The 22,980-nt window shown below is 40.6% G+C and overlaps 1 protein-coding gene across 2 annotated transcripts in view; it reads right to left on the reverse strand.

Moving 5' to 3' along the window:
* LOC125484895 (teneurin-1-like) overlaps positions 1 to 22,980 on the reverse strand; it is a 313,884-nt gene that overhangs the window by 86,196 nt on the left and 204,708 nt on the right. For both annotated transcript variants that reach the window (XM_048605477.1, XM_048605476.1), the window contains exon 2: positions 3,697 to 3,979. In XM_048605477.1, coding sequence (XP_048461434.1) covers positions 3,697 to 3,916 — 220 coding nt within the window. In that variant the 5' untranslated portion in view covers positions 3,917 to 3,979. The remainder of the gene's footprint in view (positions 1 to 3,696; positions 3,980 to 22,980) is intronic.

Raw genomic sequence — 22,980 nt, forward strand, 5'->3', positions numbered from 1 at the left:
GGTATTCCCAATGGTGGACTCTCTCCCCTGACTTGCTACTCAGTGAAGCGAGTATCTAGCACCTAGTATAGTTCAGTCCCCAGTTTATGACTTCATTTTTAGAGGAATTGCTGGTCATAAAAAGTCCTCTCTATTCTTTAGTCAGAAGTGCCACACAGAAGTCCCATCAAATAAATGGTTGAGCAATTGAATGACAGCTGGAAAATTCCAAGTTCACTTCTTACCTTGGGTAAAATCAGGTGTTGGAGCAACATGATGAGCCTTCGTATCCTGAACTAATGAAGAAGAGATCAGCCAAGTTATATCAGACCAATTATTGTAAAGCGCACATGTAGTCTATGGGAAAGGTTTAAAACATTCCATAACACCTCTAACTAGTGCTTTGTGACTGGTGGATAGGTTTTATGGAAACAGGAAGTGGGATATTCGCCACAGAATTCCCAGACGCTAGAGTGGCCTTGTAACCACTGTATTTGAATGCCTAGTCTAGTTCAGTTTCTGGTCAATGGTAATTCCAAAGATATTGCTAATGGAAGATTCAGCATTGTTAATGCCATAGAATGTCAAGGAGCAATGGTTAGATTTTCTCTTGTTAGAGATAGTCATTGCCTAGCACTTGCATGGTATTAATGTTACTTCCTACTTTTCAGTCCAAGCCTGGATGTTGTCGAGGATATTTGTGGAGGTTGCTCATGCACACACAAAAAACAACTTAATAACTCAAAAAATAAATCTCTAAATAGCAATTCAGTGCTATAAACAAACAATTATTCGATAATCAGATCAAAGACAGATACTTTTAAATAACTCCTTGTTTTAAAAAAAAACTGTCCAACTGTATGCATAATCCTCAAGTTTTGTGGTTCAATAACATTCAAAACTTAGCCAAGGATTTATAACAGGCTTAATTATCAAAATAAACCATGACAGCAACAAACAGAGCTGACTGAAAGATCAGATAACTCAGTTTTTTTTATTGAAATAGCACCAAAAGGCCTTCATTCAATGAATTCCAGGAGCAGATGGCTGTTTGTTTTCAAAGCTAAAGCAGCAGAACATTTGTTTTCATGAAAAATGAAAGTACTCAAGAAAGTAAAATACTTCAGGTTGTCATACTAAATTTCAGAAGCACTGTTTTTTTTTTAATGTTGAGTGCATAGTAGCACATTTTCCAAGAGAGAAATATATTCAAAAGCATCTCAACTGTTACACAATGCTGGCCAATGTAATAGTGAACTTCCCTTCTCGGCATAGAGCCACCACGCTGGCAGCATGCTCCTTAGTCCACAGCAGACTTCTATCAAGTTTCCTCAAGTTTTAAACAAGACAGGTTTTCAGAGGCATCCTAAATCCACCCAACACAGCAACAATAACAGCGGATCAGAAGTACAAATGTCCCCTCAGACTGTTAATAGTGGCCTCGACATCAGAGGACATGTGTGCAAGATTGTGACTTCTTATTTGTATTCCTCCATATCTATGGGAAGATTGTTTGGTCCTATGTTAATATAGGAAATTTAAACTCCCAGCAGTGGCCACTGTACCAGGTGGCACTGCTGAGCTGAGAACCTGCCAGCCAATGGGAGGGCCAGCAACTCTTGAAGATAATCTTCCCTTTTTCAAACAGGTACAGGAGGTCCACAACAGCAGCTCATTAGCAGATCTCCCAAGTGGCTGAAGTCAAGTTGTCCAAGCTTACCAGTCTGTTTTAGTCGCTCCAGTGCACAGCCCTGTTTGCATTATTCAGATCCAGTAATGAGCCTATTTATAAATAGCAATGCTATAGCAATAGCAATAAATAGCAATGCCTCTTTCTAATTAGTTTTCATTTGTCTAGAAGCTACCCAATATCAAACATCAGATTTACTCCCCACAGACTGAAATGCACTAAAATCAATCACAGAACACAAATTATTCTTAAAACGAGCAGGAGAAAATAGTAGAAACTCCTGAAAGATCTCCAATAGAAAAAGTGGTCCAATCTGTTTAGCAAAAGTTCTTCCCAATTTCTCATTTGTTGGTCCATGAAGAACAGAATGCAGTATTAACATCTGTCAAATCGAAGCTTTAGTTTCAGAGATCCCCAGTGATCTCAAACCTTCATGTATTTGAACATATTTCAGACTCCGTGGGTGGAACACTGCTGAGAGTGGTGCTAACCTAACATCAGGCTGATTTCTGAGACTTGAGCCCACCCGTTGAAGCAGCATGGTATCAGGTGAAATTTTATAATAAGCAATGAAGTAGCAGCCACCTCTGCATTCATCATTCATGTAGAGATGGTGAATGGGAGATGGAGACACTATGGCACATTACAAGGCTGGTATCACCAGGAGGAGCTTTGCTCATGTTCAAACAATCAAATCTGCCCTGATGCAATATAGATGCCATCGCTCTCAAGGATTGCCTGTGAATGCACAAGTCCAACACTATCAGCGACATCACAAAATATCCTCATTAAATACAAACCTCTGTCATGGGAATACATCAAATCTTGCCATTTTCTGGTGTTAAATATTGAAAATATCTTGAAGGTTCATCAGTTCCAACATCCCAATGTGCAGCTGCATCACCTTTGTTGCCAGAGTACTAACCCAGCAGACAGTCCATGACACCTGGTGAAATTGTCTTGCTGTCAGTGAAATGCTGGTAACTTGACTCACAATAGCATTAATTTTTGTTTCACACCACAAATGCGTGGGTTTCTAGCATCGGCCTCAGACATTCATTGCGAAAAGCTGCTAGAGGTGAAACATGTTAACAGACCAGCCCGATATATTCATTTTGAGAATTCCCTTCCACATCTTTTCCCATCACCTCCTGCTAAATGATGAGCAGTCTTCGAGTGGTGCGACACTTTCAAGATGGGCAAGTTAAACATTCAAGGTAAATAAATACCACAGATTCAGGTAACATTATTGTAATGCTGTGAAGACAAATGCATGGACAGCTCACAAGAAGATAAACTGCGATGATCTGGAACTCCAGTTACTTTATTGTCATATCAGCCTATCAGTTCCATTTTCTGGATACAAATTTCTCAATACAAATCAACACAGAAAACAGTTATGCTTGATTTCAATTGAGCAAGTTCTTATGAACAATATTCCTACCGTAAATAGTGATTAATTGTGCCAAACACAGTCACAAATTCACATTTCCAACACTACCAACCTTGTACGTTCAGAATTGGATCCTTTTGAGGTTCAGACTATAGTTTGAAATATCAGCAAAACACTTAATTCTCAATTGCTTATAACTGGCATTTAGAAAAAAAGAAATTCTCACAAATTTCAAGTTTTTTTTTTACCTTTGGTAAACCTGAATGTATGACACATATTTCTATGGAAACTGACTGTTCTAAAATTATTGTAGTGTAATGATAAGTACTCAACATACACATTTTAAAAGGGACAAGGTTAACTAATGGTTCCACTAAGCTTGCATTAGACCTACCTTTATTCCATCAGATTCAAAGTGTGAAAATACAATAAATTAAAATTCCAGATAAGGAGTCAATTAAAGTGTATTTCATTGTAATACAAGCCAACTGACTGGAAATTGACTTACTCAGTGACTTCTTTTAACTTGAAGATTACATGTGTTTCTTGAAAGACAAGAGTTAAGAGAAGTGCATTCTACATTCAGATTTACATGCAAAATTTCTAAAGATATCCACACAAAATCAAAACATACCTTGTCTGGATTCTTCAACCGTTTGCATGGTATCTTTCTTATGACTGTTGTAATTCATCCTTAACTCCTTGTTGAATTCATGAAGTGTTTCTCTAGAATTATAGGACTTGTGGGGGCTTCTGCCATCTTCACTTTCATCTGAAGAACTAGTATATGCCAATTCCATCTCACACCTAACTTTTGACAGTGGTTGATAAGGTTTACAATCCATCTGATCCATTCCTTGTAAAGCTGGTGGACGTACATTAAAACAGGGCGTTCAAAATGTTTAATTGAAAATAACCTGCAGAGAGAGAAAAAAAAGGCCTAATAAAATTACATTTCCTGTTTGTTAAATGCTCAAAGAGACAGGTAAGTAGAGCGATGGGTAGGACAGAAACATGCCTAAAATCACACCATCTCAGGAACATTACATACATTTCATATTCTAAAATCTGACAGAACCATAAATTTCTAGAGCACAAAAGGACACCATTCAGTGCAAAATATTTTTGCAGGTTGATTGAAAGAGGTATCCGCCATTTAGTTTCATTCTCCTCTATTGTCCTTTCAAAAACTGTTCTGGATCTGTCACACATTCATATCCTAACAACAGTTTCTGGAAAAAAATAAGTCCAGAAGAAGGGTAATACCCGAAACGTTGATTGCTCCTTTCCTCCAGATGCTGCCTGGCCTGCTGTATTCTTCCAGCCTCCTGCTTGTCTACCTTGGATTCCAGCATCTGCAGTTTTTTTGTCTCCCCCAACATCTCCCTTTATTCTTTTGTTGATGATATTAAAATTTGCAAAGTCTAATCATAAACCCAGTGGTCAATGAAAATTATATGATTTCCCTTTTGCCCTGTCAAGTCTCTTTATCATAACACCTCCAGATGTAATAAAAACAGGCCCAGTCTCTGCATATAACTGAAGGTCTCATCCCTGATATTGCATTAATAAACCTCTTACGCAGTCTCCTTATGGCCTTGATGCCCTTAGAAAATAGGACAACAAAACTGGATTCTACATTTTAAATATGTTTAAGTATAGGTTTGTATAGGTTAAACCTACTTTCGTTTTGTAAACTACATTTCTTTTTATAAAATCTAAGAACCCATTTCCTTTCATTTATTGTTTTATGGAAACAATCATACCATTTTGCAAAATTTTCCATTTCAACCATTAAGTTTATCTTTTCTGCTCTTTATAATGCTTTACAATGAAGAGTGCAAGTTCTTATTCTTTTTATCCTACTTCTGAATCCATAAACTCACATTTCTCTGCATCGCTTTTCCTACAATACTCAACTCCTCAATCTAATAAGTTTTTATGGCACCTGAAGATATTTACATTCATCATATCTTCTATTTTTATGTAACTGACAATTTGATAATGCAGCCTCTGCACCCAAGACCAGATAACATTTATATATTGAAATGTGCAATAGTTTTGACACTTGAATTCTGGGTTCAGCACTGTTTACTGGCTTTGGCTTGAAAGCTGTCACTGACCTTTCATCCTATCTGCTCTTCAATTCATTTCCAATTTTTATTGTCACATTCCTTCGATACTTGAGACAGAAATTTGTTCAGACCAGCTTGTCAAACTATTCCCATTTTCAAAGTCAAGGCCCAAGGTTAACCTGTAAGGCTTTGGCCCCTATTTAGTTTAGACCAGTGAACTACAGGCATTGACTGGACAGCCTCAGAAAGGTCACTGGTGAAGAGATTTGGAACAAAGCGTTAATATGTCACCAGGCATAGCTTGAGAAAGATTGTGAGGAATCTTATAGATGTCTGAGTGATGCATACTATTGAGAAATTTGTGGCAGAGTAAGATGAGAAGTCCAGCAAGACTGATCATGATGTTGAAAGTATTTTGTTTCACCTTTTATGCATTTGATAAACAGTGAGGTGAGCTTGTCACTAGGCAGTTGCTGGCTGCCAATTAAAAAGGGTTAAATGTCACATTGATGACCCAACTCACCTCAGTAAGATACACCTTTCTTTCATATCAAGCAAGCCAGACATTGAGAATTCTCAATAGAAGTAAGTGTGTACGTGGCAAATTCAGCTCACCACTTGCTCTAAAGAACCTCCAAGTCAGCCACTGAACACCAACATGTAAGGCGGCATGGGTACTGACTACACACAATCTACCTCCACGGTCATTGCCATCTGATATGTACCAGTCTCTAAGAACCCTCATGGCACATTTCTGATTCACTTACAGGATGCTCCTGCACATCAACGCTGCACCAATGGCTATCATTGTAATGCTGTAGCAAGGGCATTGTGCACTCAGGGACTGAACCAGACTGCATCTCCAAGCTCTCCTCACTGTCACAGCACTCACTTACTCTGAGCTTACCTGAATGCTTAAGGCATCCCTGTCTTGCACTGCATAACTTTCTGTGTTTTATTCCCTCAGCCAGAGATGAGCCTCCTATAAATGGTAAGATAAGACCGACGTAATGTAAACACAAAGGAAGGAACCTGGTCATGGCTGTTGGCAGGCCCAGTCAAGTCAAAGGGGAATTACTCATGGTCAGGGGCTCTCCACACCACAAGTCAAGGGCATCCTCCAATCCAGTCCAAGGCTTTGGACACACTCTGTCAACTGCTCAGGATGGTCAGTCAGAATTCATTTCACACAAAGGCCAAGGACCCAAATATTGGGCATCCCACCCTTGATTGCAAGTCTATCTTAAGGAGACTTCAAATACACATAATACTCTAGGCATGGTCTCACCAAGGCCCTGTACAGCTGCGGTAGTGACAGAATGACAGTCAACTCTATCTTGACTGTCTTGAACTTTATTTCACGCACAGCATTACTTGAAAAAAATACACAAGTATAAAAATAAAGACAAATTATTCCCCAATATTACTTAGCTTCTGGACCAAATCTTTCAAAATCTTACAATAATGTTTGCTGAAAATCAAATAATACATAAATGAATAACACACTGTGTCATTGAAAACTGTTGCAATATATCACAGAGCGCTTATGTGTAACTGAATTGCGATCATGATGTTACACATGGATTATACGGCATTACTGAACAAGATTCCATTTGCTTCCTCCCTATTATTTCAGCTGTAGTTAGGCACTGTTACAATGGAATTGTAAATCTGCATCCTACAAAGCTAAACCTCCACATAGCACATCCTCCTTCATGAGGAAAGGAACTAACATTCAGACCTAATTTGACAAAACTCTATCAAAATGTGGTCCGCATATTCCAAAACAACCCAATTCCAGAAAGCTAAATTAGCCCTCAATTCTGAAAAATATGTCCCTTTTTCTAAAGGTCTATGCAAAAAGATTTGCTGATCAATATCAGGGAGCGAGTGTCAGCAGAATGAATAAGGTTCTTCAGACATTGAATTCAGTGACCTTTGAATGAGTTCATTTAATGTTTCTTGTGCACAAAAGGCATTTTTTGTGACTTTTCAGTCATATCCCTGACAAGAACTAAATTTCTGCTCAGAACTCTGCACATTACTGCAAAGATGAAATTATTGTCTGCCAGGTACCATGCACCTTGGCAATCACTCAAAAATTTTGTCATTGTAACCCTAACAATCTGTGTAATAGAACTTGTCTGAATTATTTTCCTCGAAGTGTGGTGTGTTGTAAAATATCAGCGTATCAGTGTTGAGGATAGTTATGTAAAGAAGCCCAAGGACTGCACTTCATGCCAGGGGGTCGAACCTACCCACTGGGCAGTTCCACATTTAAAATGTTTCTCTACGTTTTCACCTTTTAAGGATAAGTACCTGTATTTCCATCCAGCTAGAACAACAAAATAGAGAGAGTTAATTCCCAGTTCCTACTTTTCACAATTAAAGTGAACAATGTCAATTATTAACACACTTGAACAGAAATCCCACCCATGCGTGAGTCTCTCTCAAGATGTAACCTAATAATGGAAAATGCCTGACAGAGATAAATGAATTCAAGTGATAGACATCTCCAGGGTTCAAGCCCAGAAAGCAATCGCGGTTTGTAAATCATCTGATTTGGAATTGCTTACTAAATTAAATAATTTTGGTACTCAACATTTCTCATTGGTGAAATTTATTCAGGTATGGGAATTGGGACTAATTTGTTCCTCATTCAGGCTTCAGAAACGTTACCATTTAATGCTTTCAAAACTGCACATATTAATAATGATTTCCTGTATAGCTCCTCCTGTACTGAGTAGAAATAAATTTGAAAATCAATTTCACATGAATCTGAAGTAGAGAATGCCAATTCCTGACAATAATACTAGTAAGGCTGCTCACTAATAAGCTTAACGTCTTGAGAGATTTAGGTTGCCCTAGAAGTCAGAGTATTCGGAACTTCAAAAAGTAAAGGCTAAACCATTTTACTGGGATGTTCTGGCCTCTGGTCATAATTTCTGTGCAAAAGTTATGAAACCTTCTTTAAAATTGCAAAACAAAACAAAAAAAAGGGTCATTTTTAGCTATTTACATCATCTCTCAGGAAGGGGCTCCTGAACTCCTGTTAGAGTTATGACAGTAGACCAAGACAACACATGGAACCTGAAGGCAGTTACTTTTACACCTGACAATCTACACTTCTAAGAATTTTCCTACCTAGCTCTATCCTTAAATCAAAAGAAGTTGCCTGGTGGTCAGACATGGCGAAACTGGCAAGTTCCTGCTCCCCGGATCGGGACTATCTGACACTGAAGTGCAGTGTTTATTACCGTGCGAGTTCACATCTGTTATCCTGACGGCAGTCTGCATAGCACCCCATGAGGAAGGGAAGACTGTTCTTGATGAAATGTACACAGCTACAAAAGGAGTTGAGGCTTTATAACCAGAGGCCTTAATCATCGTAGCTGGTGATTTCAACCAGGCCAACCTCAAAAGTATGCTACCAAAATACCATCCACACATTTCCTGTCCCAGAGTGCCAAACATCCTTGACCGTTGCTACACAAACAAAGATACCTACCGCTCCATTCCCCGCCCGCACTTTGGAAAATCAGATCACAATGCTGTGTTCCTTCTCCTGGCTTACAAGCAGAAATGGAAACATGAGGACTCAGCAGAGAAAGTAGTACAGTGCTGATCTGAGGCAGTGGATGAGCTTCTACAAGACTACTTACAATTGGTGCACTGGTCCACATTGAAGAACTCAGCGGTCAACCTAGATGAGCATGTCACTAACATTGCAGACTTCATTAACAAGTACGTAGAAGACTGTGTGCCAAAGAAGTCAATGTGAATATTCCCCAACCGGAAACCATAGATGGGCAGAGGATGGCATGGATGCCATGGATGGCAGAGGATGTGGGCAAGATACTAAATGAGTACTTGGCGTCGGTGTTCACCCAGGAGAAGGATATGGAGGATAGCAAGATTACTGCAAATATGGTAATATGCCAGGGCATTTTGACATCAAGATAGACGTCGTGTCACGGTCTCTTGAAGAGCATTAAAGGTGGCTAAGTTCCCAGGGCCCGATGGTACCTGCCCCAGGTTATTGAGAATGGCAAGAGAGGAGATTGCTTGGCCAAGATCCTTGTAACCTCGCTAGCCACTGCAGAGGTCCCAGAGAACTAGTGAGTAGCTAATGTTGTTCCTCTGTTCAAGAAGGGAAATAGGGATAATCTAGGAAACTGTAGACTGGTGAATCTCACATCAGTGGTTGGGAAGCTACTGGAAAGAATACTTATGGATAGGATTTACACATATTTGGAAAAGCATGGCCAAACTAGAAACAGTCAGCATGGCTTTGTACAGGGCAAGTCATGTTTCACAAACTGGATTGAATTTTTTTGAGCAGGTGACGAAGGTATTCAATGAAGGTAGAGCAGTGGATGCTGTTTACATGGATTTTAGCAAGGCTTTCGACAGGGTCTCTCATGGTTGACTCATCCAGAAGATTAAGTCGTGTGGGCTCCACGGTAACTGGGCCACATGGATTCAGAACTCCTTGCCCATAGAAGGCCAAGGGTAGTGGTAGAAGGTTATTTTTCTGACTGGACGTCTGTGACTGGTGGTGTTCTGCTGCGATCCATACTGGCACCTCTGCTGTTTGTGATATATGTAAATGACTTGGATCAAAATGTAGATGGGTGGGTTAATAAGTTTGCAGATGATACAGATGGTGGAGTTGTGGATAGTGTAGAAGGTTATCAAAGGATACAACAGGATATAGACCAGATGCAGATATGAGCAGAAAAAGGCAGACAGAGTTTAATCCATGTAAGTGTTAGGTGCTGCACTTTGGGAGATCAAATGTTAAGGAAAAGTATACAGCTAATGGCAAGATCCAGAACAGCATTGATGTATAGAAGGATCTTGGGGTTCAAGTCCATAGCTCCCTGAAAGTAGCCATGCAAGTAGATAGGGTGGTAAAGAAGGCGCATGGCATGCTTGCCTTTATTGGTCAGCGAACTGAATAGAAGAGTCAGGATGTCATCATGCAGCTTTACGAGACTTCGGTTAGGTCACACTTTGAGTATTGCATTCAATTCTGGTTGCCACATTACAGGAAGGATGTGGAGGCTTTGCAGAGGGTGCAGAAGAGGTTTACTAGGTTGTTGCCTGGATTAGAGGGTATGAGCTATAAGGAGAGGCTACAAAAACTGGGTTGTTTCCTCTTGAGAGGCAGAGGCTGAGGGGAGACTTGATAGAAGTCTATAAAGTTATGAAATCCATAGAATAGAATATCCTTTATAAAGAGGGATTGACAGTCAGAATCTTTTTTCCCCAGAGTTGAAATGTCTAATACCAGGGGGCATGCATTTAAGGTCGGGGAGGGGGGAGGAGTTCAAAGGAGATGTGAATGGCAAGAGTTTTTTTAAAACACAGATTGGTAGGAGTCTGGAACATGCTGCCAGGGGTGGTGATAGAGGCAGATGCGACAGGGGCATTTAAGCCTCTTTTAGATAAGCGCATGAATATGCAAGGAATGGAAGGAAATGAACCAAGGCCAGGCAGACGGGATGAGTTTAATTTGGCATCATGTTCAGCACAACATCATAGGATGAAGCCCCTATTCCTGTGCTGTACTGTTCTATGTCCTATGTTCTATGTCCTATATTCTAACCAGGAGATCCATTCCCCACTGACATCCAGGTGGGTGGCATTCAAGTCAAGTGACCCTGACCTTTACAGAAAATCTGGACACAATCTGTGTAAGGCCATTAGAGGTGCCAAGAGACAATACCAGATGAAGCTAGAAAGTTAGACTAACCACACGGACATCCATGGTTTTTAGCAAGGACTACACAGCACAACGGGCGACAAAGCAAGGCAGATGAGCTCAATGAATGTAAAATGCATTTCGAACAGAAGGTCAGTGAAATAGTTTCATCTGCCCGACTGGCTCAGATGCACCTGTTCCTTCAGTCACTGCTGCAGGTGTCAGATCAGTCTTTTTGAGAGTGAACCTATGGAAAGTGACTGGTCCAGATGGAGTCTGGCCCCGGCCATCCACTCAGATCCTGCGCATACCAACTGGCAGGAGTATTTGCTGATATCTTTAACCTCTCGTTACTAAGATCTGAAGTCCCCATCTACTTCAAGATGACCATCATCATCACAGTAATAAAGAAAAATCAAGCAGTGTGCCTTAATGACTAATGCCTGGTGGCTGTGAGCTCCACAATTATGAAGTGCTTTGAAAAGTTGGTCATGGCTCTTATCAACTCTAGCCTCCCAGCCTGCCTTAATCACTTGTAGTTCGCCTACCGGTGCAACAAGTCCATAGCTGATGCCATCTCCCTGACCCTACACTCATCAATGAAACATCTGGATAACAAGGATACCTACATCAGACTCCTACTCATTGAAGGTAGCACTGTAGCTAGCACTATAATTCCAACCAAACTAATCTCCAAACTCTGAGATCCAAGTCTCCCCTCTGCCCTCTGCAACTGGATCCTCGACTTCCTGACCCACTGGCAGCAGTGAGAATAGGAAACAGCACCTCCTCCATTACAATCCTAAACACCAGCATCCCGCAAATCTGCGTACTCAACCCCTTTACTATACTCCTTGTACATTCATGACTGTGTAGCTAAATTTCATATGAATGCCAACTACAAGTTCGCGATGGCACCATCGTTGTAGGCCGGATCTCAAACAATGACGAGAAGAATACAAGATAGATATATAGTGCTTAGTACCATAGTGTAAAGATAACAATCTCTCCTTCAACATCAGAAAAATGAAACAGCTGGTCATTGACTTCAAGAAACAAGGTGGGTGGAGGGCATGCTCCTGTCTACATCATTGGAGCTGAGGTGGAGATGGTCAAGAATGTCAAGTTCCTAGGAGAGATGATAACCAATCATCTATCCTGGTCTACCCACATTGATGTTACAGTCAATAAAGCTCAATAATGCCTCTACATTGTCAGGAGGCTAAGGAAGTTTGGCAAGTCTGTAAAAAAAGTACAGAAAAACCATTAAAAATAAACTACAGAAAGTTGTTAACATAGCCCAGTCCATCATGCAAACCAACCTTCCACGACTTGACTTCATCCATACTTCTCACTGCTTCATGATCAAATATCCCCTTCCACCCCTGTTGTAACCTCTTCCAATCACTTCTGTTGAGCAGAAGATATAAAAGCCTAAACTCATGTACCAACAGATTCAAGAACAGCTTCTTCCCCGTTATTAGGTTTCTGAATGGTCCTCTCAAATTTCAAATTTAATGTTGACCTCGCTCTTTGTGCATCTTCTCTGCAGCTGTAACATTGTATTCCTCACTCTGTTACCCGAATGTACTTTGTATGGTATGATCTGCCTGTATTGCATGCAAAACAAAACCTTTTGTTGTACCTATGCACATGTGACAGTAATAAATCAAATCAAAATTTATAAGAAGCCGACAAGATCATGAAACATTTGTAACTTCTAGAATGCTCCCAAATAAACTTCTGAACAGGGATCTTCAAAATCACCTGAATGAGCAGAAAGGAAATACAATAAGGTGAACTTCAATAGGCTGAATTTCTTTGACTAGAATATTTTCAATGATTTGGGGCTATTTCCAATGGGAAATTAGGACACCATGTCTAGGTTCATCACCCATTGAAAGATGGTGGGTATGTTGAGGAAGAAAGGGGACCCATTAGCGATCCCACAGCTTTCACAGGGTGCTGCTGAGCTAAATGCCTCAAAAAGGATGGAGGGGAATTGCTGAGGGAACTAGCAGTCATTTGTGTACCCCAAGGATTGTTTGTGCAAGCAGTCTCCAGAAGTTGCTTCCACAAAGCAAGAGCCTGCATGTACTTTTGAGCCTTATTGTTTACATCATGAAACTGCATCTTATTTTCATCCTACTACCATCCTTTCTGTGCAACTGCCACCTTTGGGTAGCTGAGGTTCTGACATAGCATGGGGCTCATGCAAACCTATCATAGTTGCACTGGCCTTGGAAATCTGGCACTAATTCCCCATTTAACAAGCTTAATTGGTTTACCCACCCTCCCTACCCCGAGGTTTCTGCCAGATAACTCACCTCTGGAAAAATTAGGAAGCGGGTAGGGGAACATAAGGGAACAACACAATTTTCTCTAATTTTGCTTCCTGCTCCAGGTCCAATCCATATCTGAGGACCAGGCTGAATTTCACCCAACATTTTCTAAAACAACCAACTGTGGAATATTTTGCCAATCTGAACTGATGACATGCAATATGCTATAGTTGGTTATGGACAAGTGCCATTATGTGTGGGCTACCTTGAACCAGGAATAACCAGCTCAATCTCTGGCTGAACAAACCATTCACCCACCCTCATTAACACTGAACAAGGTTGCTGTTCACCTCCTCATGACCAATTCTTTTATAAAAGGAAATACCATAGGCCTGTTGGCAAGTGAAATCATTCAAAGGTACAAAATTAAACAACTCATCTCACACGTGGAGAAATTTCACTTTTGAGTGTAATAAATAAGAGTTAAGGTCCTTTCTCCTTTCTTTAAAAAAAAAACTTAGAACTTGTAGGACATCTGTATGAACTTACAGATGCTCTGTATGGATTTACAGATGTTTCAGGGTGAACCTAAGTTGCTTATATAACTGTGATTAACTGTATTGTACAAGCAGTGAAATTGCAGAATTAGTTATACAGCTGCCTATTCGGTATAAGTAGCAGACAGAGCACTGATCCAACCGTGAAGTAAAACCTCGAGAAAAATGCAAATGTAAGCAAGGAGGAAAACCATGAATAAATATAAGTAGACTTACATCAAAGCTGCTGGATGCATTACGTTGAAATAAGTGTCACATGTCACTTTTGAAGTTGCTTAGCGTATTTTAACCCAATTAATGTGTTAACTGGTGGAAATGCAATGCAAATAATACCGCAACTCTGGTTAAAAAATAGTAAAGCCAGCCAAAAAAAACATTCATGAGAGCAAGATTAAAGATTGACTTTTATTAATCACACAGTTACTGAAAATTCTATTCAAAGCACTATTCTCCTTTCAGAGAAGAAGGTGAAGCCAAGTCAACAGTAAGGCACAAGGAGTGAGGTAAAATATATGCATCATGTCAGAAACAGGTCTGAAACGTGCCTGTTTTGTAATGTTCACACAATGATGTTTTGCCAAGGATTGCTTAAAATTCCACCCTCAAGTCTTATCTCAATGAAAATGGTAAGCTGTTGGCAGCAGAAAGGCATCCTGCTGTAGTTTGTCAATCAGGGATTAGGGGACCAGTGGAGAGTTAGCTAGCAGGTATCTTTTGAGAGGAGAAGCAGAGAGAGGCAAACTGGAAGAGTGTGATCAGTCCTTACAAACTATAACAAATTACTTGCAGTACAGAACCAAGCACATGCCAATGTTTAGGCTCAACTTGAGCCTCCTCTTTTTTTTGATCTAACACCATTTATGTCCCTTTTCTCCGCTGTATAATTTTCCAGCTTTTCCTTAACTGCTTCTGTGATATTCACCTTGATGATTCCTTACATTGGAGTATTTCAAATTCTAACCACTTTCTTGGTAAAGAAGTTTTTCCTGAACTTCCTATTCAAAATGTTACTATTTCATATTTTTGGATCCTAGTTATGATCCCATCCATAAGTGAAAACATCACCAATACATTTACCCTGACAAACTATTTCATCATCTTAAAAATCCCTAAATATTCACTCCTTAAACTTCTTGAGTTAGAATGTGGATCTCACGATGCAGCAAACTTAGCACTTAAATTTCTCTTTTCCAGAGAAAGGTGCCCGAATCTGTTCAGTATTTTCTGATATGTATCACCTCTGACTTTGGTAACATCAAAAAAAAATCCTTTTTTCACCTTCTCCAATCCAATGTTCTTTACATAATATGGGTGACCAGAATTTTTGACATTGTGATTTAGCCAAGATGTTAAATAAATTTATTAACTGTGATACAGAGTGATTCTATCTTTCTAGGAAAGAATGACAGAGCTTTGTTTGCTGTTTTACAAAACTAGTACACTACACCACTACCATCGTTTTCAGAACACCCTTCTGAGGAAGGGTCAGCGGACCCGAAACGTTAACTCTGTTTTCTCCTCCACAGATGCTGCCAAACCTGCTGAGCTTTTCCAGCAACTTTGTTTTTGTTCCTGATTCACAGCATCCGCAGTTCTTTTGGTTTTTAAAGGTACAAAAATGGTTGAAGGTGTGGTATTTATACATACACACAAAAAAGATTCTGGGTTTGCTGATTCCAATGCAGATTTTTTTTTAAATGGCATGAAGTGCCTTAATTAATGTTAAACAAATTTCCTAGTAATGAAAATTAACTCTTATAATGTGGGGTCTCCTTCATTCAGATTTTAGTTGTCTCAGGAGATTCAAAAAAGTTTTACTTTCTATCTCTCCCTCTCTGAAGCCTATCTTCTTTTGGCTCTGTGTTTTGCTTTTTATGTGTGTAATTTAACATGGATTAGTTATTCCAACATCTATCTCTTTGACCCTGCTGCCTATTAACAATTCCTCAACCTGAAAGGAGATACACAATGGCTTGCCTGTTTACAGAAGTCCCGGTTCCACTTTACAGGATGCTGTGCCAAAACGCAATTGAACATGCAAAGTCTCTTTACAAGTCAGTAGGTGAAAGTAAGTTTAATGAAATAGTTGACACTGCAGATTGCAAAATATTTCCACCATATAAAACAAAGAACTTGCAATTATAAAGGCATCACAAAGTACTTCACAATCAAATCCTTTGTCAAGTGTACTTTGTGTTGCAATAAACAAAAATACAGCTGCCACTAACACAATGCTCATCAATGGCAAATAAGATCTGATTACTTTTTTTTTGTGTGGCATAATTTCAGAGAGAGGACTGTTGGCCAGCAGTAGGCAGCCTTTCAGGCCAACAAGCCTGCTGTACCATTTAATATGATCATGGCCGATTGTCTGTCTCAATGTCTTCTTCCCCACACTATATTCATATCCCTTTGCATCATTGATATTTGGCAATTTATAAATCTCTGGGTTAAACATACTCAATAATTCAGCTTGTGCAGGCTTCTCAGATAGAAAGTTTAAAAGATCCACAACTATTTGAGTAAGACTTACCTTCATCTCAATTCAAAGAGACGTCCGCCTTTTAATATCGTGTCCCAGGTTCGAAATCCCAAATCCTGCGAAAGCAGCCTATTTGCATCGACCCTTTCTATCCCTTCTGCAGTTTTCAATAAGATCATCTCTCATTGTCTAAAATTCTAGAGAATACATACCCAGTTTTCTCCATTTCTCTTTATCCTGCAAACATGTCTGGTGAATTTTGTTATACACCTTCTGTAGCAATAATGCCCTTTCTACGTTAAGGGACTGAAACTGCACACAGTACTCCATGTGCAGTATAACCAAGGTGGTAATCATTGTTGCAAACATTTGCAACTCATGTACACAGATCCTCTTGCAATAAGGACTAACATACCATTAGCCTTCCAAATTACTTGCTGCGCCTGCACTTTAGGCTTCAATGGTTTATTGACAAGGACCTATGTCCCTTTCTCTATCAATACTTGCTAACTTCTTATCACTTAAAGAAATATCCTGGAGTTCCTCCGAGATAACCTCAGATTATATTCCATATACCATGCTCTTGCCCACTCACGAAGTATCGAATTCCTCTTGAACCCATTTTGTATTTTCATAAAGGATATGTACCCACCTAATTGTCATCCATGAAGTTGGAAATATTACATTTATGTTCTCATATCCAAATCATTCACATATATTGTGAAAAACGAGGGCCTAGATAATGATCAATGTAATTCCTCACAAGTCAAAGCTGCACATACAAGAATGACTCATTTATTTCTATTCTGTTTATGTGTCTGTAAACAAAACTCTAATTCATTCCAATGCATTACCATGTCACCCACGTGCTTTAATTCTGCTAGCATGCCTCCTGTGGGGAATTGTTTCAAAAACCTTCTGAAAAATCAAAGGATACCAATATCAACTGACTCCTTTTATCAATTCTTTAAATAATGCCTTAGTCCAACAGGTTGTCAAACATCATTTTTCATTCACTAATACATGTTGACTATGTCCAATAAGATCTATATCATGAAAGTGCCCATTTATCGCAATCTTTACAACAAATTCTAGCATCTTTCCAGCTACTGACTGAGAGCCATAAGAACAAGAACAAAGAACAAAGAAAATTACAGTACAGGAACAGGCCCTTCAGCCCTTCAAGCCTGCACTGACATGCTGCCCGTCACAACTAAAACCCCCTACCCTTCCGTATCCCTCTATTCCCATCCTATTCATGTATTTGTCAACACGCCCTTTAAAAGTCACTATAGTATCTGCTTCCACTACCTCCCCCAGCAGCGAGTTCCAGGCACCCACCACCCTCTGTGTAAAAAACTTGCCTCGTACATCACCTTTAAACCTTGCCCCTCGCACCTTAAACTCATAGCCCCTGGTAACTGATTCTGGGAAAAAGCTTCTGACTGTCCAGTCTGTCCATGCCCTTCATAAACTTGTAGACCTCTATCAGGTCGTCCCTCAACCTCCGTCATTCCAGTGAGAACAAATCAAGTTTCTCCAACCTCTCCTCATAGCTAACGCTCTTCATACCAGGCAACATCCTGGTAAATCTTTTCTGTACCCTCTCCAAGGCCACCACATCCTTCTGGTAGTGTGGCAACCAGAATTGAACAATATCCCAAATGCGGCCTGCAACATTACCTGCCAATTTTTAAACTCTACGCCCCGGCCGATGAAGGTAAGCATGCCATATGCCTTGTTGACTACCTTTTCCACCTGCGTTGCCACTTTCAGTGACCTGTTTATCTGTAGAACCCAGATCCCTCTGCCTATCAGTTCTCTTAAGGGTTCCGCCATTTACTGTATGTTTTTTATCTGGATTAGACCTTCCAAAATGCAATACCTCACATTTTTCTGGATTTTAAGGTTTCTAGTTTCCTGTTTTCTCTTTCCCTACCTTCTTAAATAACAGAAACATTTGCAACCCTCTTATCTGCAAGGAAGTATTCATAATCTACAGAATTTTGCAAGCAGATCACCATTGCATTGACTGTCTCCATAGTTACCTATTCTAATACTCTAGGATTTAGAATCATCAAAGTAATATTCAAAGACAAACTGTTTGAATCTTATTAATGACAGAATACTTTCACTGGAATCTGCATGCCCTCAAATGCTCAAGACTTCACTGCACACCTTAAATGTGATTTTAGAAACCTCATACTCCAGCAGTGCTGGATGCCCAGTCTATGAAAACAGATCGGTGGCTGAGTGCTAAACATGGATAAACATTGGGGAACTGCATGCACATGACATTGGTTTTATGTGCAAATTATTTTTTAAAAAGGACCATAAGACCATAAAACATAGGAACAGAATCAAGGTGGACTGCAACGGTTCAAGAAGGCAGCTCACCACCACCCTCCCAAGTGCAAGAAATGCTGGCCAGCCAGCAACACCCACATCCCACAAATGAATAGAAAGAAAAAATGCCAGTTTATCGGGTCTGCCCGACTATTCAAAGAGGTCATGGGTAATCTGATAATCCCCAACTTCACTTTCTTGCCTTTTCCACATAACCCCATTTCCCTTACTGATTAACAATCTGTCTCAGTCTTGAATATATTTAATGACCCAGCCCTGACCGCCATCTGTGGTAAAAGGTTCGATAGATTCACTACCCTCTGACAGAAGAAAATCTTTCTCATCGCTGTTCTAACTGGGTGAACGCTTACTCTGTGATTATGTAGTCTGTTCTTAGACTCTCCCACAAAGGAAGACAACCTCTCTGCTCCTACCCTATCAAGCCCCCTATGAATATTGACCTTCAATAAGATCATCTCTTATTCTTCTAAACTCCAGTGAGCAGAGACTCCCAACACACTCAACATTTCTTCATACAAAAATCCCTCTACACTCAGAATCAACCTAGTGAACTTTCTTTGCACCGTCACCATGGTTCCTGACATGGCAGACGGGGGAAATTGGCATTCACTTTGCAGACTGTGTTCTGCAAGTCCTGCTGGATGGGGTGGAACCAAATAGGATTTCTACTTCCTCCAGGACAAACACTGGAGGCCACAACACCAGACCATGCAAGCCTGGTCCAAGGTTGAAGGAATCTTAGATATCTGAAGGTTTAGCCCAGTATTCTAGGAGAAAGGTCAATGACTTCCTCCACCCTGGCAGGTTAAGTGCCACCATCTTCTGTTTAATATCTCATACTCAAATTCTCCCTGACTTGTACTTGCATCCTACCAATGCTCATGCTCTACTACTCTCACTACAACATCTTCCACACTCACCGAACCCATGACACCATGAACCCTGCTTTCCCTCTGTGCTACCTACTCAGTTCCTCAGAACAACTCTCCATCAGCACTAATAGTAGAAGCTTTACCACCCCTCATTTCTGGGGAAAAACAGCCTACATTAAGGCAGAGAGTCAAGATGGGTAGTAGATCTTCATCCCTGAGAAGAGGACCCTGACGTGGACCATCCAAAGCAGGGCCTTGACTAGTATCAGAGGTTGCCCATGACTTGCTGTGCTATGATCCTCTGATGTAAGGCTAATCTCCTTGACAAACATGACAAGCTTCCTCACTCTCTGTCTGATCTATACAGCACAGCAAGCCAGAAGTAACATAAGATCTGGCATCTCTAGCTAAGGAGGGGGGACATCGCAGAAAGGCAAGGAAAATGCATGGCAGAGATGTTGGGATCATCATCTTGTGATCATCCAAGTAGGCTCAGAGTGAGCTAGAGAACAAAGAGCATGGAGATGTATCCTCATGCAGTCCATGAGCCAATCCCTCAGCGAAGAGTGACCTTCCTCCAGCATTTCAATGGTAGATGCCATGCATTTCTGTAAGGGGATTGAAGATGGGTCATGAGGGTTTTTAGAGGCTGGCACATCAGATGCCAATGGCTCTGGATGTGGGATGTGTGTAGCTGCTGTCAATATAGTTGCTCTGAGATGCTGGTGCCTGGTGTCCAAATGAAGATTGCTCAAAGCAAGTAGTGAGCTGAATCCAGTAGCTCAGGTTGTGCAGGTTTCATTGTTTTCCAGATGGGAAGCTGGTTTAGTGAATTTGGTAAAATGGGACTCTAAATATTAATGAGGTGAGTTGGGCTGTTAACAAGGTGTTTAATAATCAATAATAATTATCAATTGGCAAATCGCTGCTGCTTAGTGAGAATCATGCCACATCACTTGCGAAAACCTTAAAAGATGGAGGACGATGACCCCGGCGTCAAGATGGTCTCGTCTCACTCATCGCCACAGTCCACATCATCCAGGCCCCTGCAAGACTCCAACCATTGAGGATTTGGTAGAGGGGTTGGTTGCAGGTCAAAATGGCAACAGTAAAGGGATTGGAAATCTAACTTAAATTTGAGGTTTTGTGGTATGAAACTTGTATAGGGTCTGTCAGGCCAAGGAGGCTGCCAGATTGAGGTACATTTGGAAAGTGGGAGTTGTTTACAAGCAGTGCAGTGAGAATTCAGGGCCAGTGTGTTACTCTGAGACTGAAGAGCAAGGGCAGCAAGTCCAGGAAACCCTGCATGTTAAGGGATAACAAGAGTTTGCTGAAGGAAAAGGAGGAAGTTGAGTACAGAGCAATAAAAACAGTGAAGGTCCCTCATAAGTATGGACTGTGTTGAAGATGCTTAAGAAAGAAATTAGGAGGGCAAAGAGGGACTGTGAAGTATCTTTGGCAGATGGTATTATAAGCACAGCATTTTATAAATATTTTAAATGTAAGAGGATTACCATGGAAACAGTGGGGCCCATAAGACACTAAAGGGGCAATCTGTGCATGGAGCCAGAGGATTTGGGTGAGATCTGAAAAGAATATTTCTCATCTTTATTCACAAAGGAGAAAGGCATTACTGCCTCAAATTTTGGTTGGGATAGTGAGGTTCTTGAATGCTTTATGATTAATAACATGTAGGTATTAGATGTTTTAGTAGGTATAAAGGTGCATAAATCCCCAAGGCCTTATTAGATGTATTTCAGGCTGCGATGGAAGGCAAAGGAGGAGATTGCTGGGGCCCTGATGGAGATATTTAATACTTCACTGGCCACAGGTAAAATGACAGGTGACTGGAGAATAGCTAATGTGTTTCCTTTCTTCAAAGAGGACTTTAGGAGTAGGCCAGGTAATTACAGACCAGTTTGGGTGATTCAATTATAGTCAACTTTTTGGAAAAAATTCTGAGGGACAGTATTAATCAAAATTTGGAAAGGCAGGGATTGATCAGAGATTTGTTGAAGGGAGATCCTACTGACTAATTCAGTGGAGTTTTTTTTTGAAAAGATGACTAAATGTATTGAGGGCAGTTATGCAGTTGATATGGTTTATGTGGGCTACAACAAGGTCCCACATGGAAGGCTTTTCCAAAAGGGTAAGAACCCTTTGGATCCAAACGAAGTTGGTAAACTGGATGCAAAGCTGGCTTGAAAGTGGGAGAAAAAAGGTGATGGTGGAAAGTTATTTCAGTGATTAGAAGCCGGTGACCTGCAGTGTATCACAGGGATTGGTACGAGGACTCTTGCTGTTTGTTGTGTACATTAAAGATTTGGATGTGAATGTAGAAATCGGAGGTCTTGTTGATAGTGAGGAGGATGGTCTCGGGCTACAGTCTGATATTGATCAGCAGATAAACTGGACAGATCAATGGCAGATAGAATTTAACCCTAAGGTTTTGGAGTAGATCTGTAGCTCTGGTTGTGGGTGTTGAGGTTGGTTGGCTCGCCGAGCTGGATTGTTGTTCCGCAGACGTGCTTGGTAACATCCTCAGTGCAGCTCTCTGATGAAGCGTCGGTGTGTTTTCCCGCCTGGTTTTTAAACTCTGGGGTCCATTACGATGGATTGCCTCACTTCCAGGTTTCCTCCGTAGTGGAATGTATATGGGGTCGAGTTCAATGTGTTTAATCCTGATAAGTACAAGGTGATGCATTTTGGGATGGCTAATTAGGCAAGCATATAAACAATGAATGGTAGCTCCCTTGGGAGTATTGAGGAACAAAAGGACCTTGATATACAAGACCCTAGATCTCTAAAGGTGTCAGCAGAGGTAGACAGAGTGGTGGAGTAGCAATATTTCATTGATATTTAGGAATAATGAAGAGAAAGTGCCTGGCCTTTACTTAATAGCACATCTTGCTGTCAGTCACAATACTTTTTGTTAACGGTAGGGATGGTAATTATGGCTTGTTGCTTTATTGAGCCTCTTCAGCTGACAGTGACAGTTCTTGGAACCTCTATTAACTTACGCCACAGCCTCTCAGAGAATTCCAGACCTTCGACGAATCTGTTGTTAAATGTGGCTGGGAAAGAGAGAATGCTAACAAAAAGGTGTTTTTGATGCTCATATTAGTGAAAGCTTATGTAATAGCTACAAACACCTATGATTCACTTTTGGTTTGTAGTTCAAGGATAAAATCATTTCCAAGTTAATCTACTGAATGATGTGAGCTTTCCTTTGTCCCATCAGCAACTACAATGAAAAATGGCACCTCAGTCACTGTGATGATCCGGTGAGTTTAGCCTGTGAGAGGCTGAGCCAAACTGACAAGAACCCTGTTTGATACTTTGATTTACACAGAGTTCCCCAATTTCAGCCAGTATGAAAGTGGGTCACTGTAATTCAGTCAGAGTCCATGGAAAGAGATAGTAGGAACTGCAGATGCTGGAGAATCTGAGATAACAAGGTGTAGAGCTGGATGAACACAGCAGGCCAAGCAGCATCAGAGGAGCAGGAAGGCTGACGTTTCGGGCTAGGCCCCATTTCTGATGAAGGGTCTAGGCTCGAAACGTCAGCCTTTTTGC

The sequence above is a fragment of the Rhincodon typus genome, chromosome 14 (assembly GCF_021869965.1).
Source record: "Rhincodon typus isolate 14 chromosome 14, sRhiTyp1.1, whole genome shotgun sequence".
NCBI lineage: Eukaryota > Metazoa > Chordata > Chondrichthyes > Orectolobiformes > Rhincodontidae > Rhincodon > Rhincodon typus.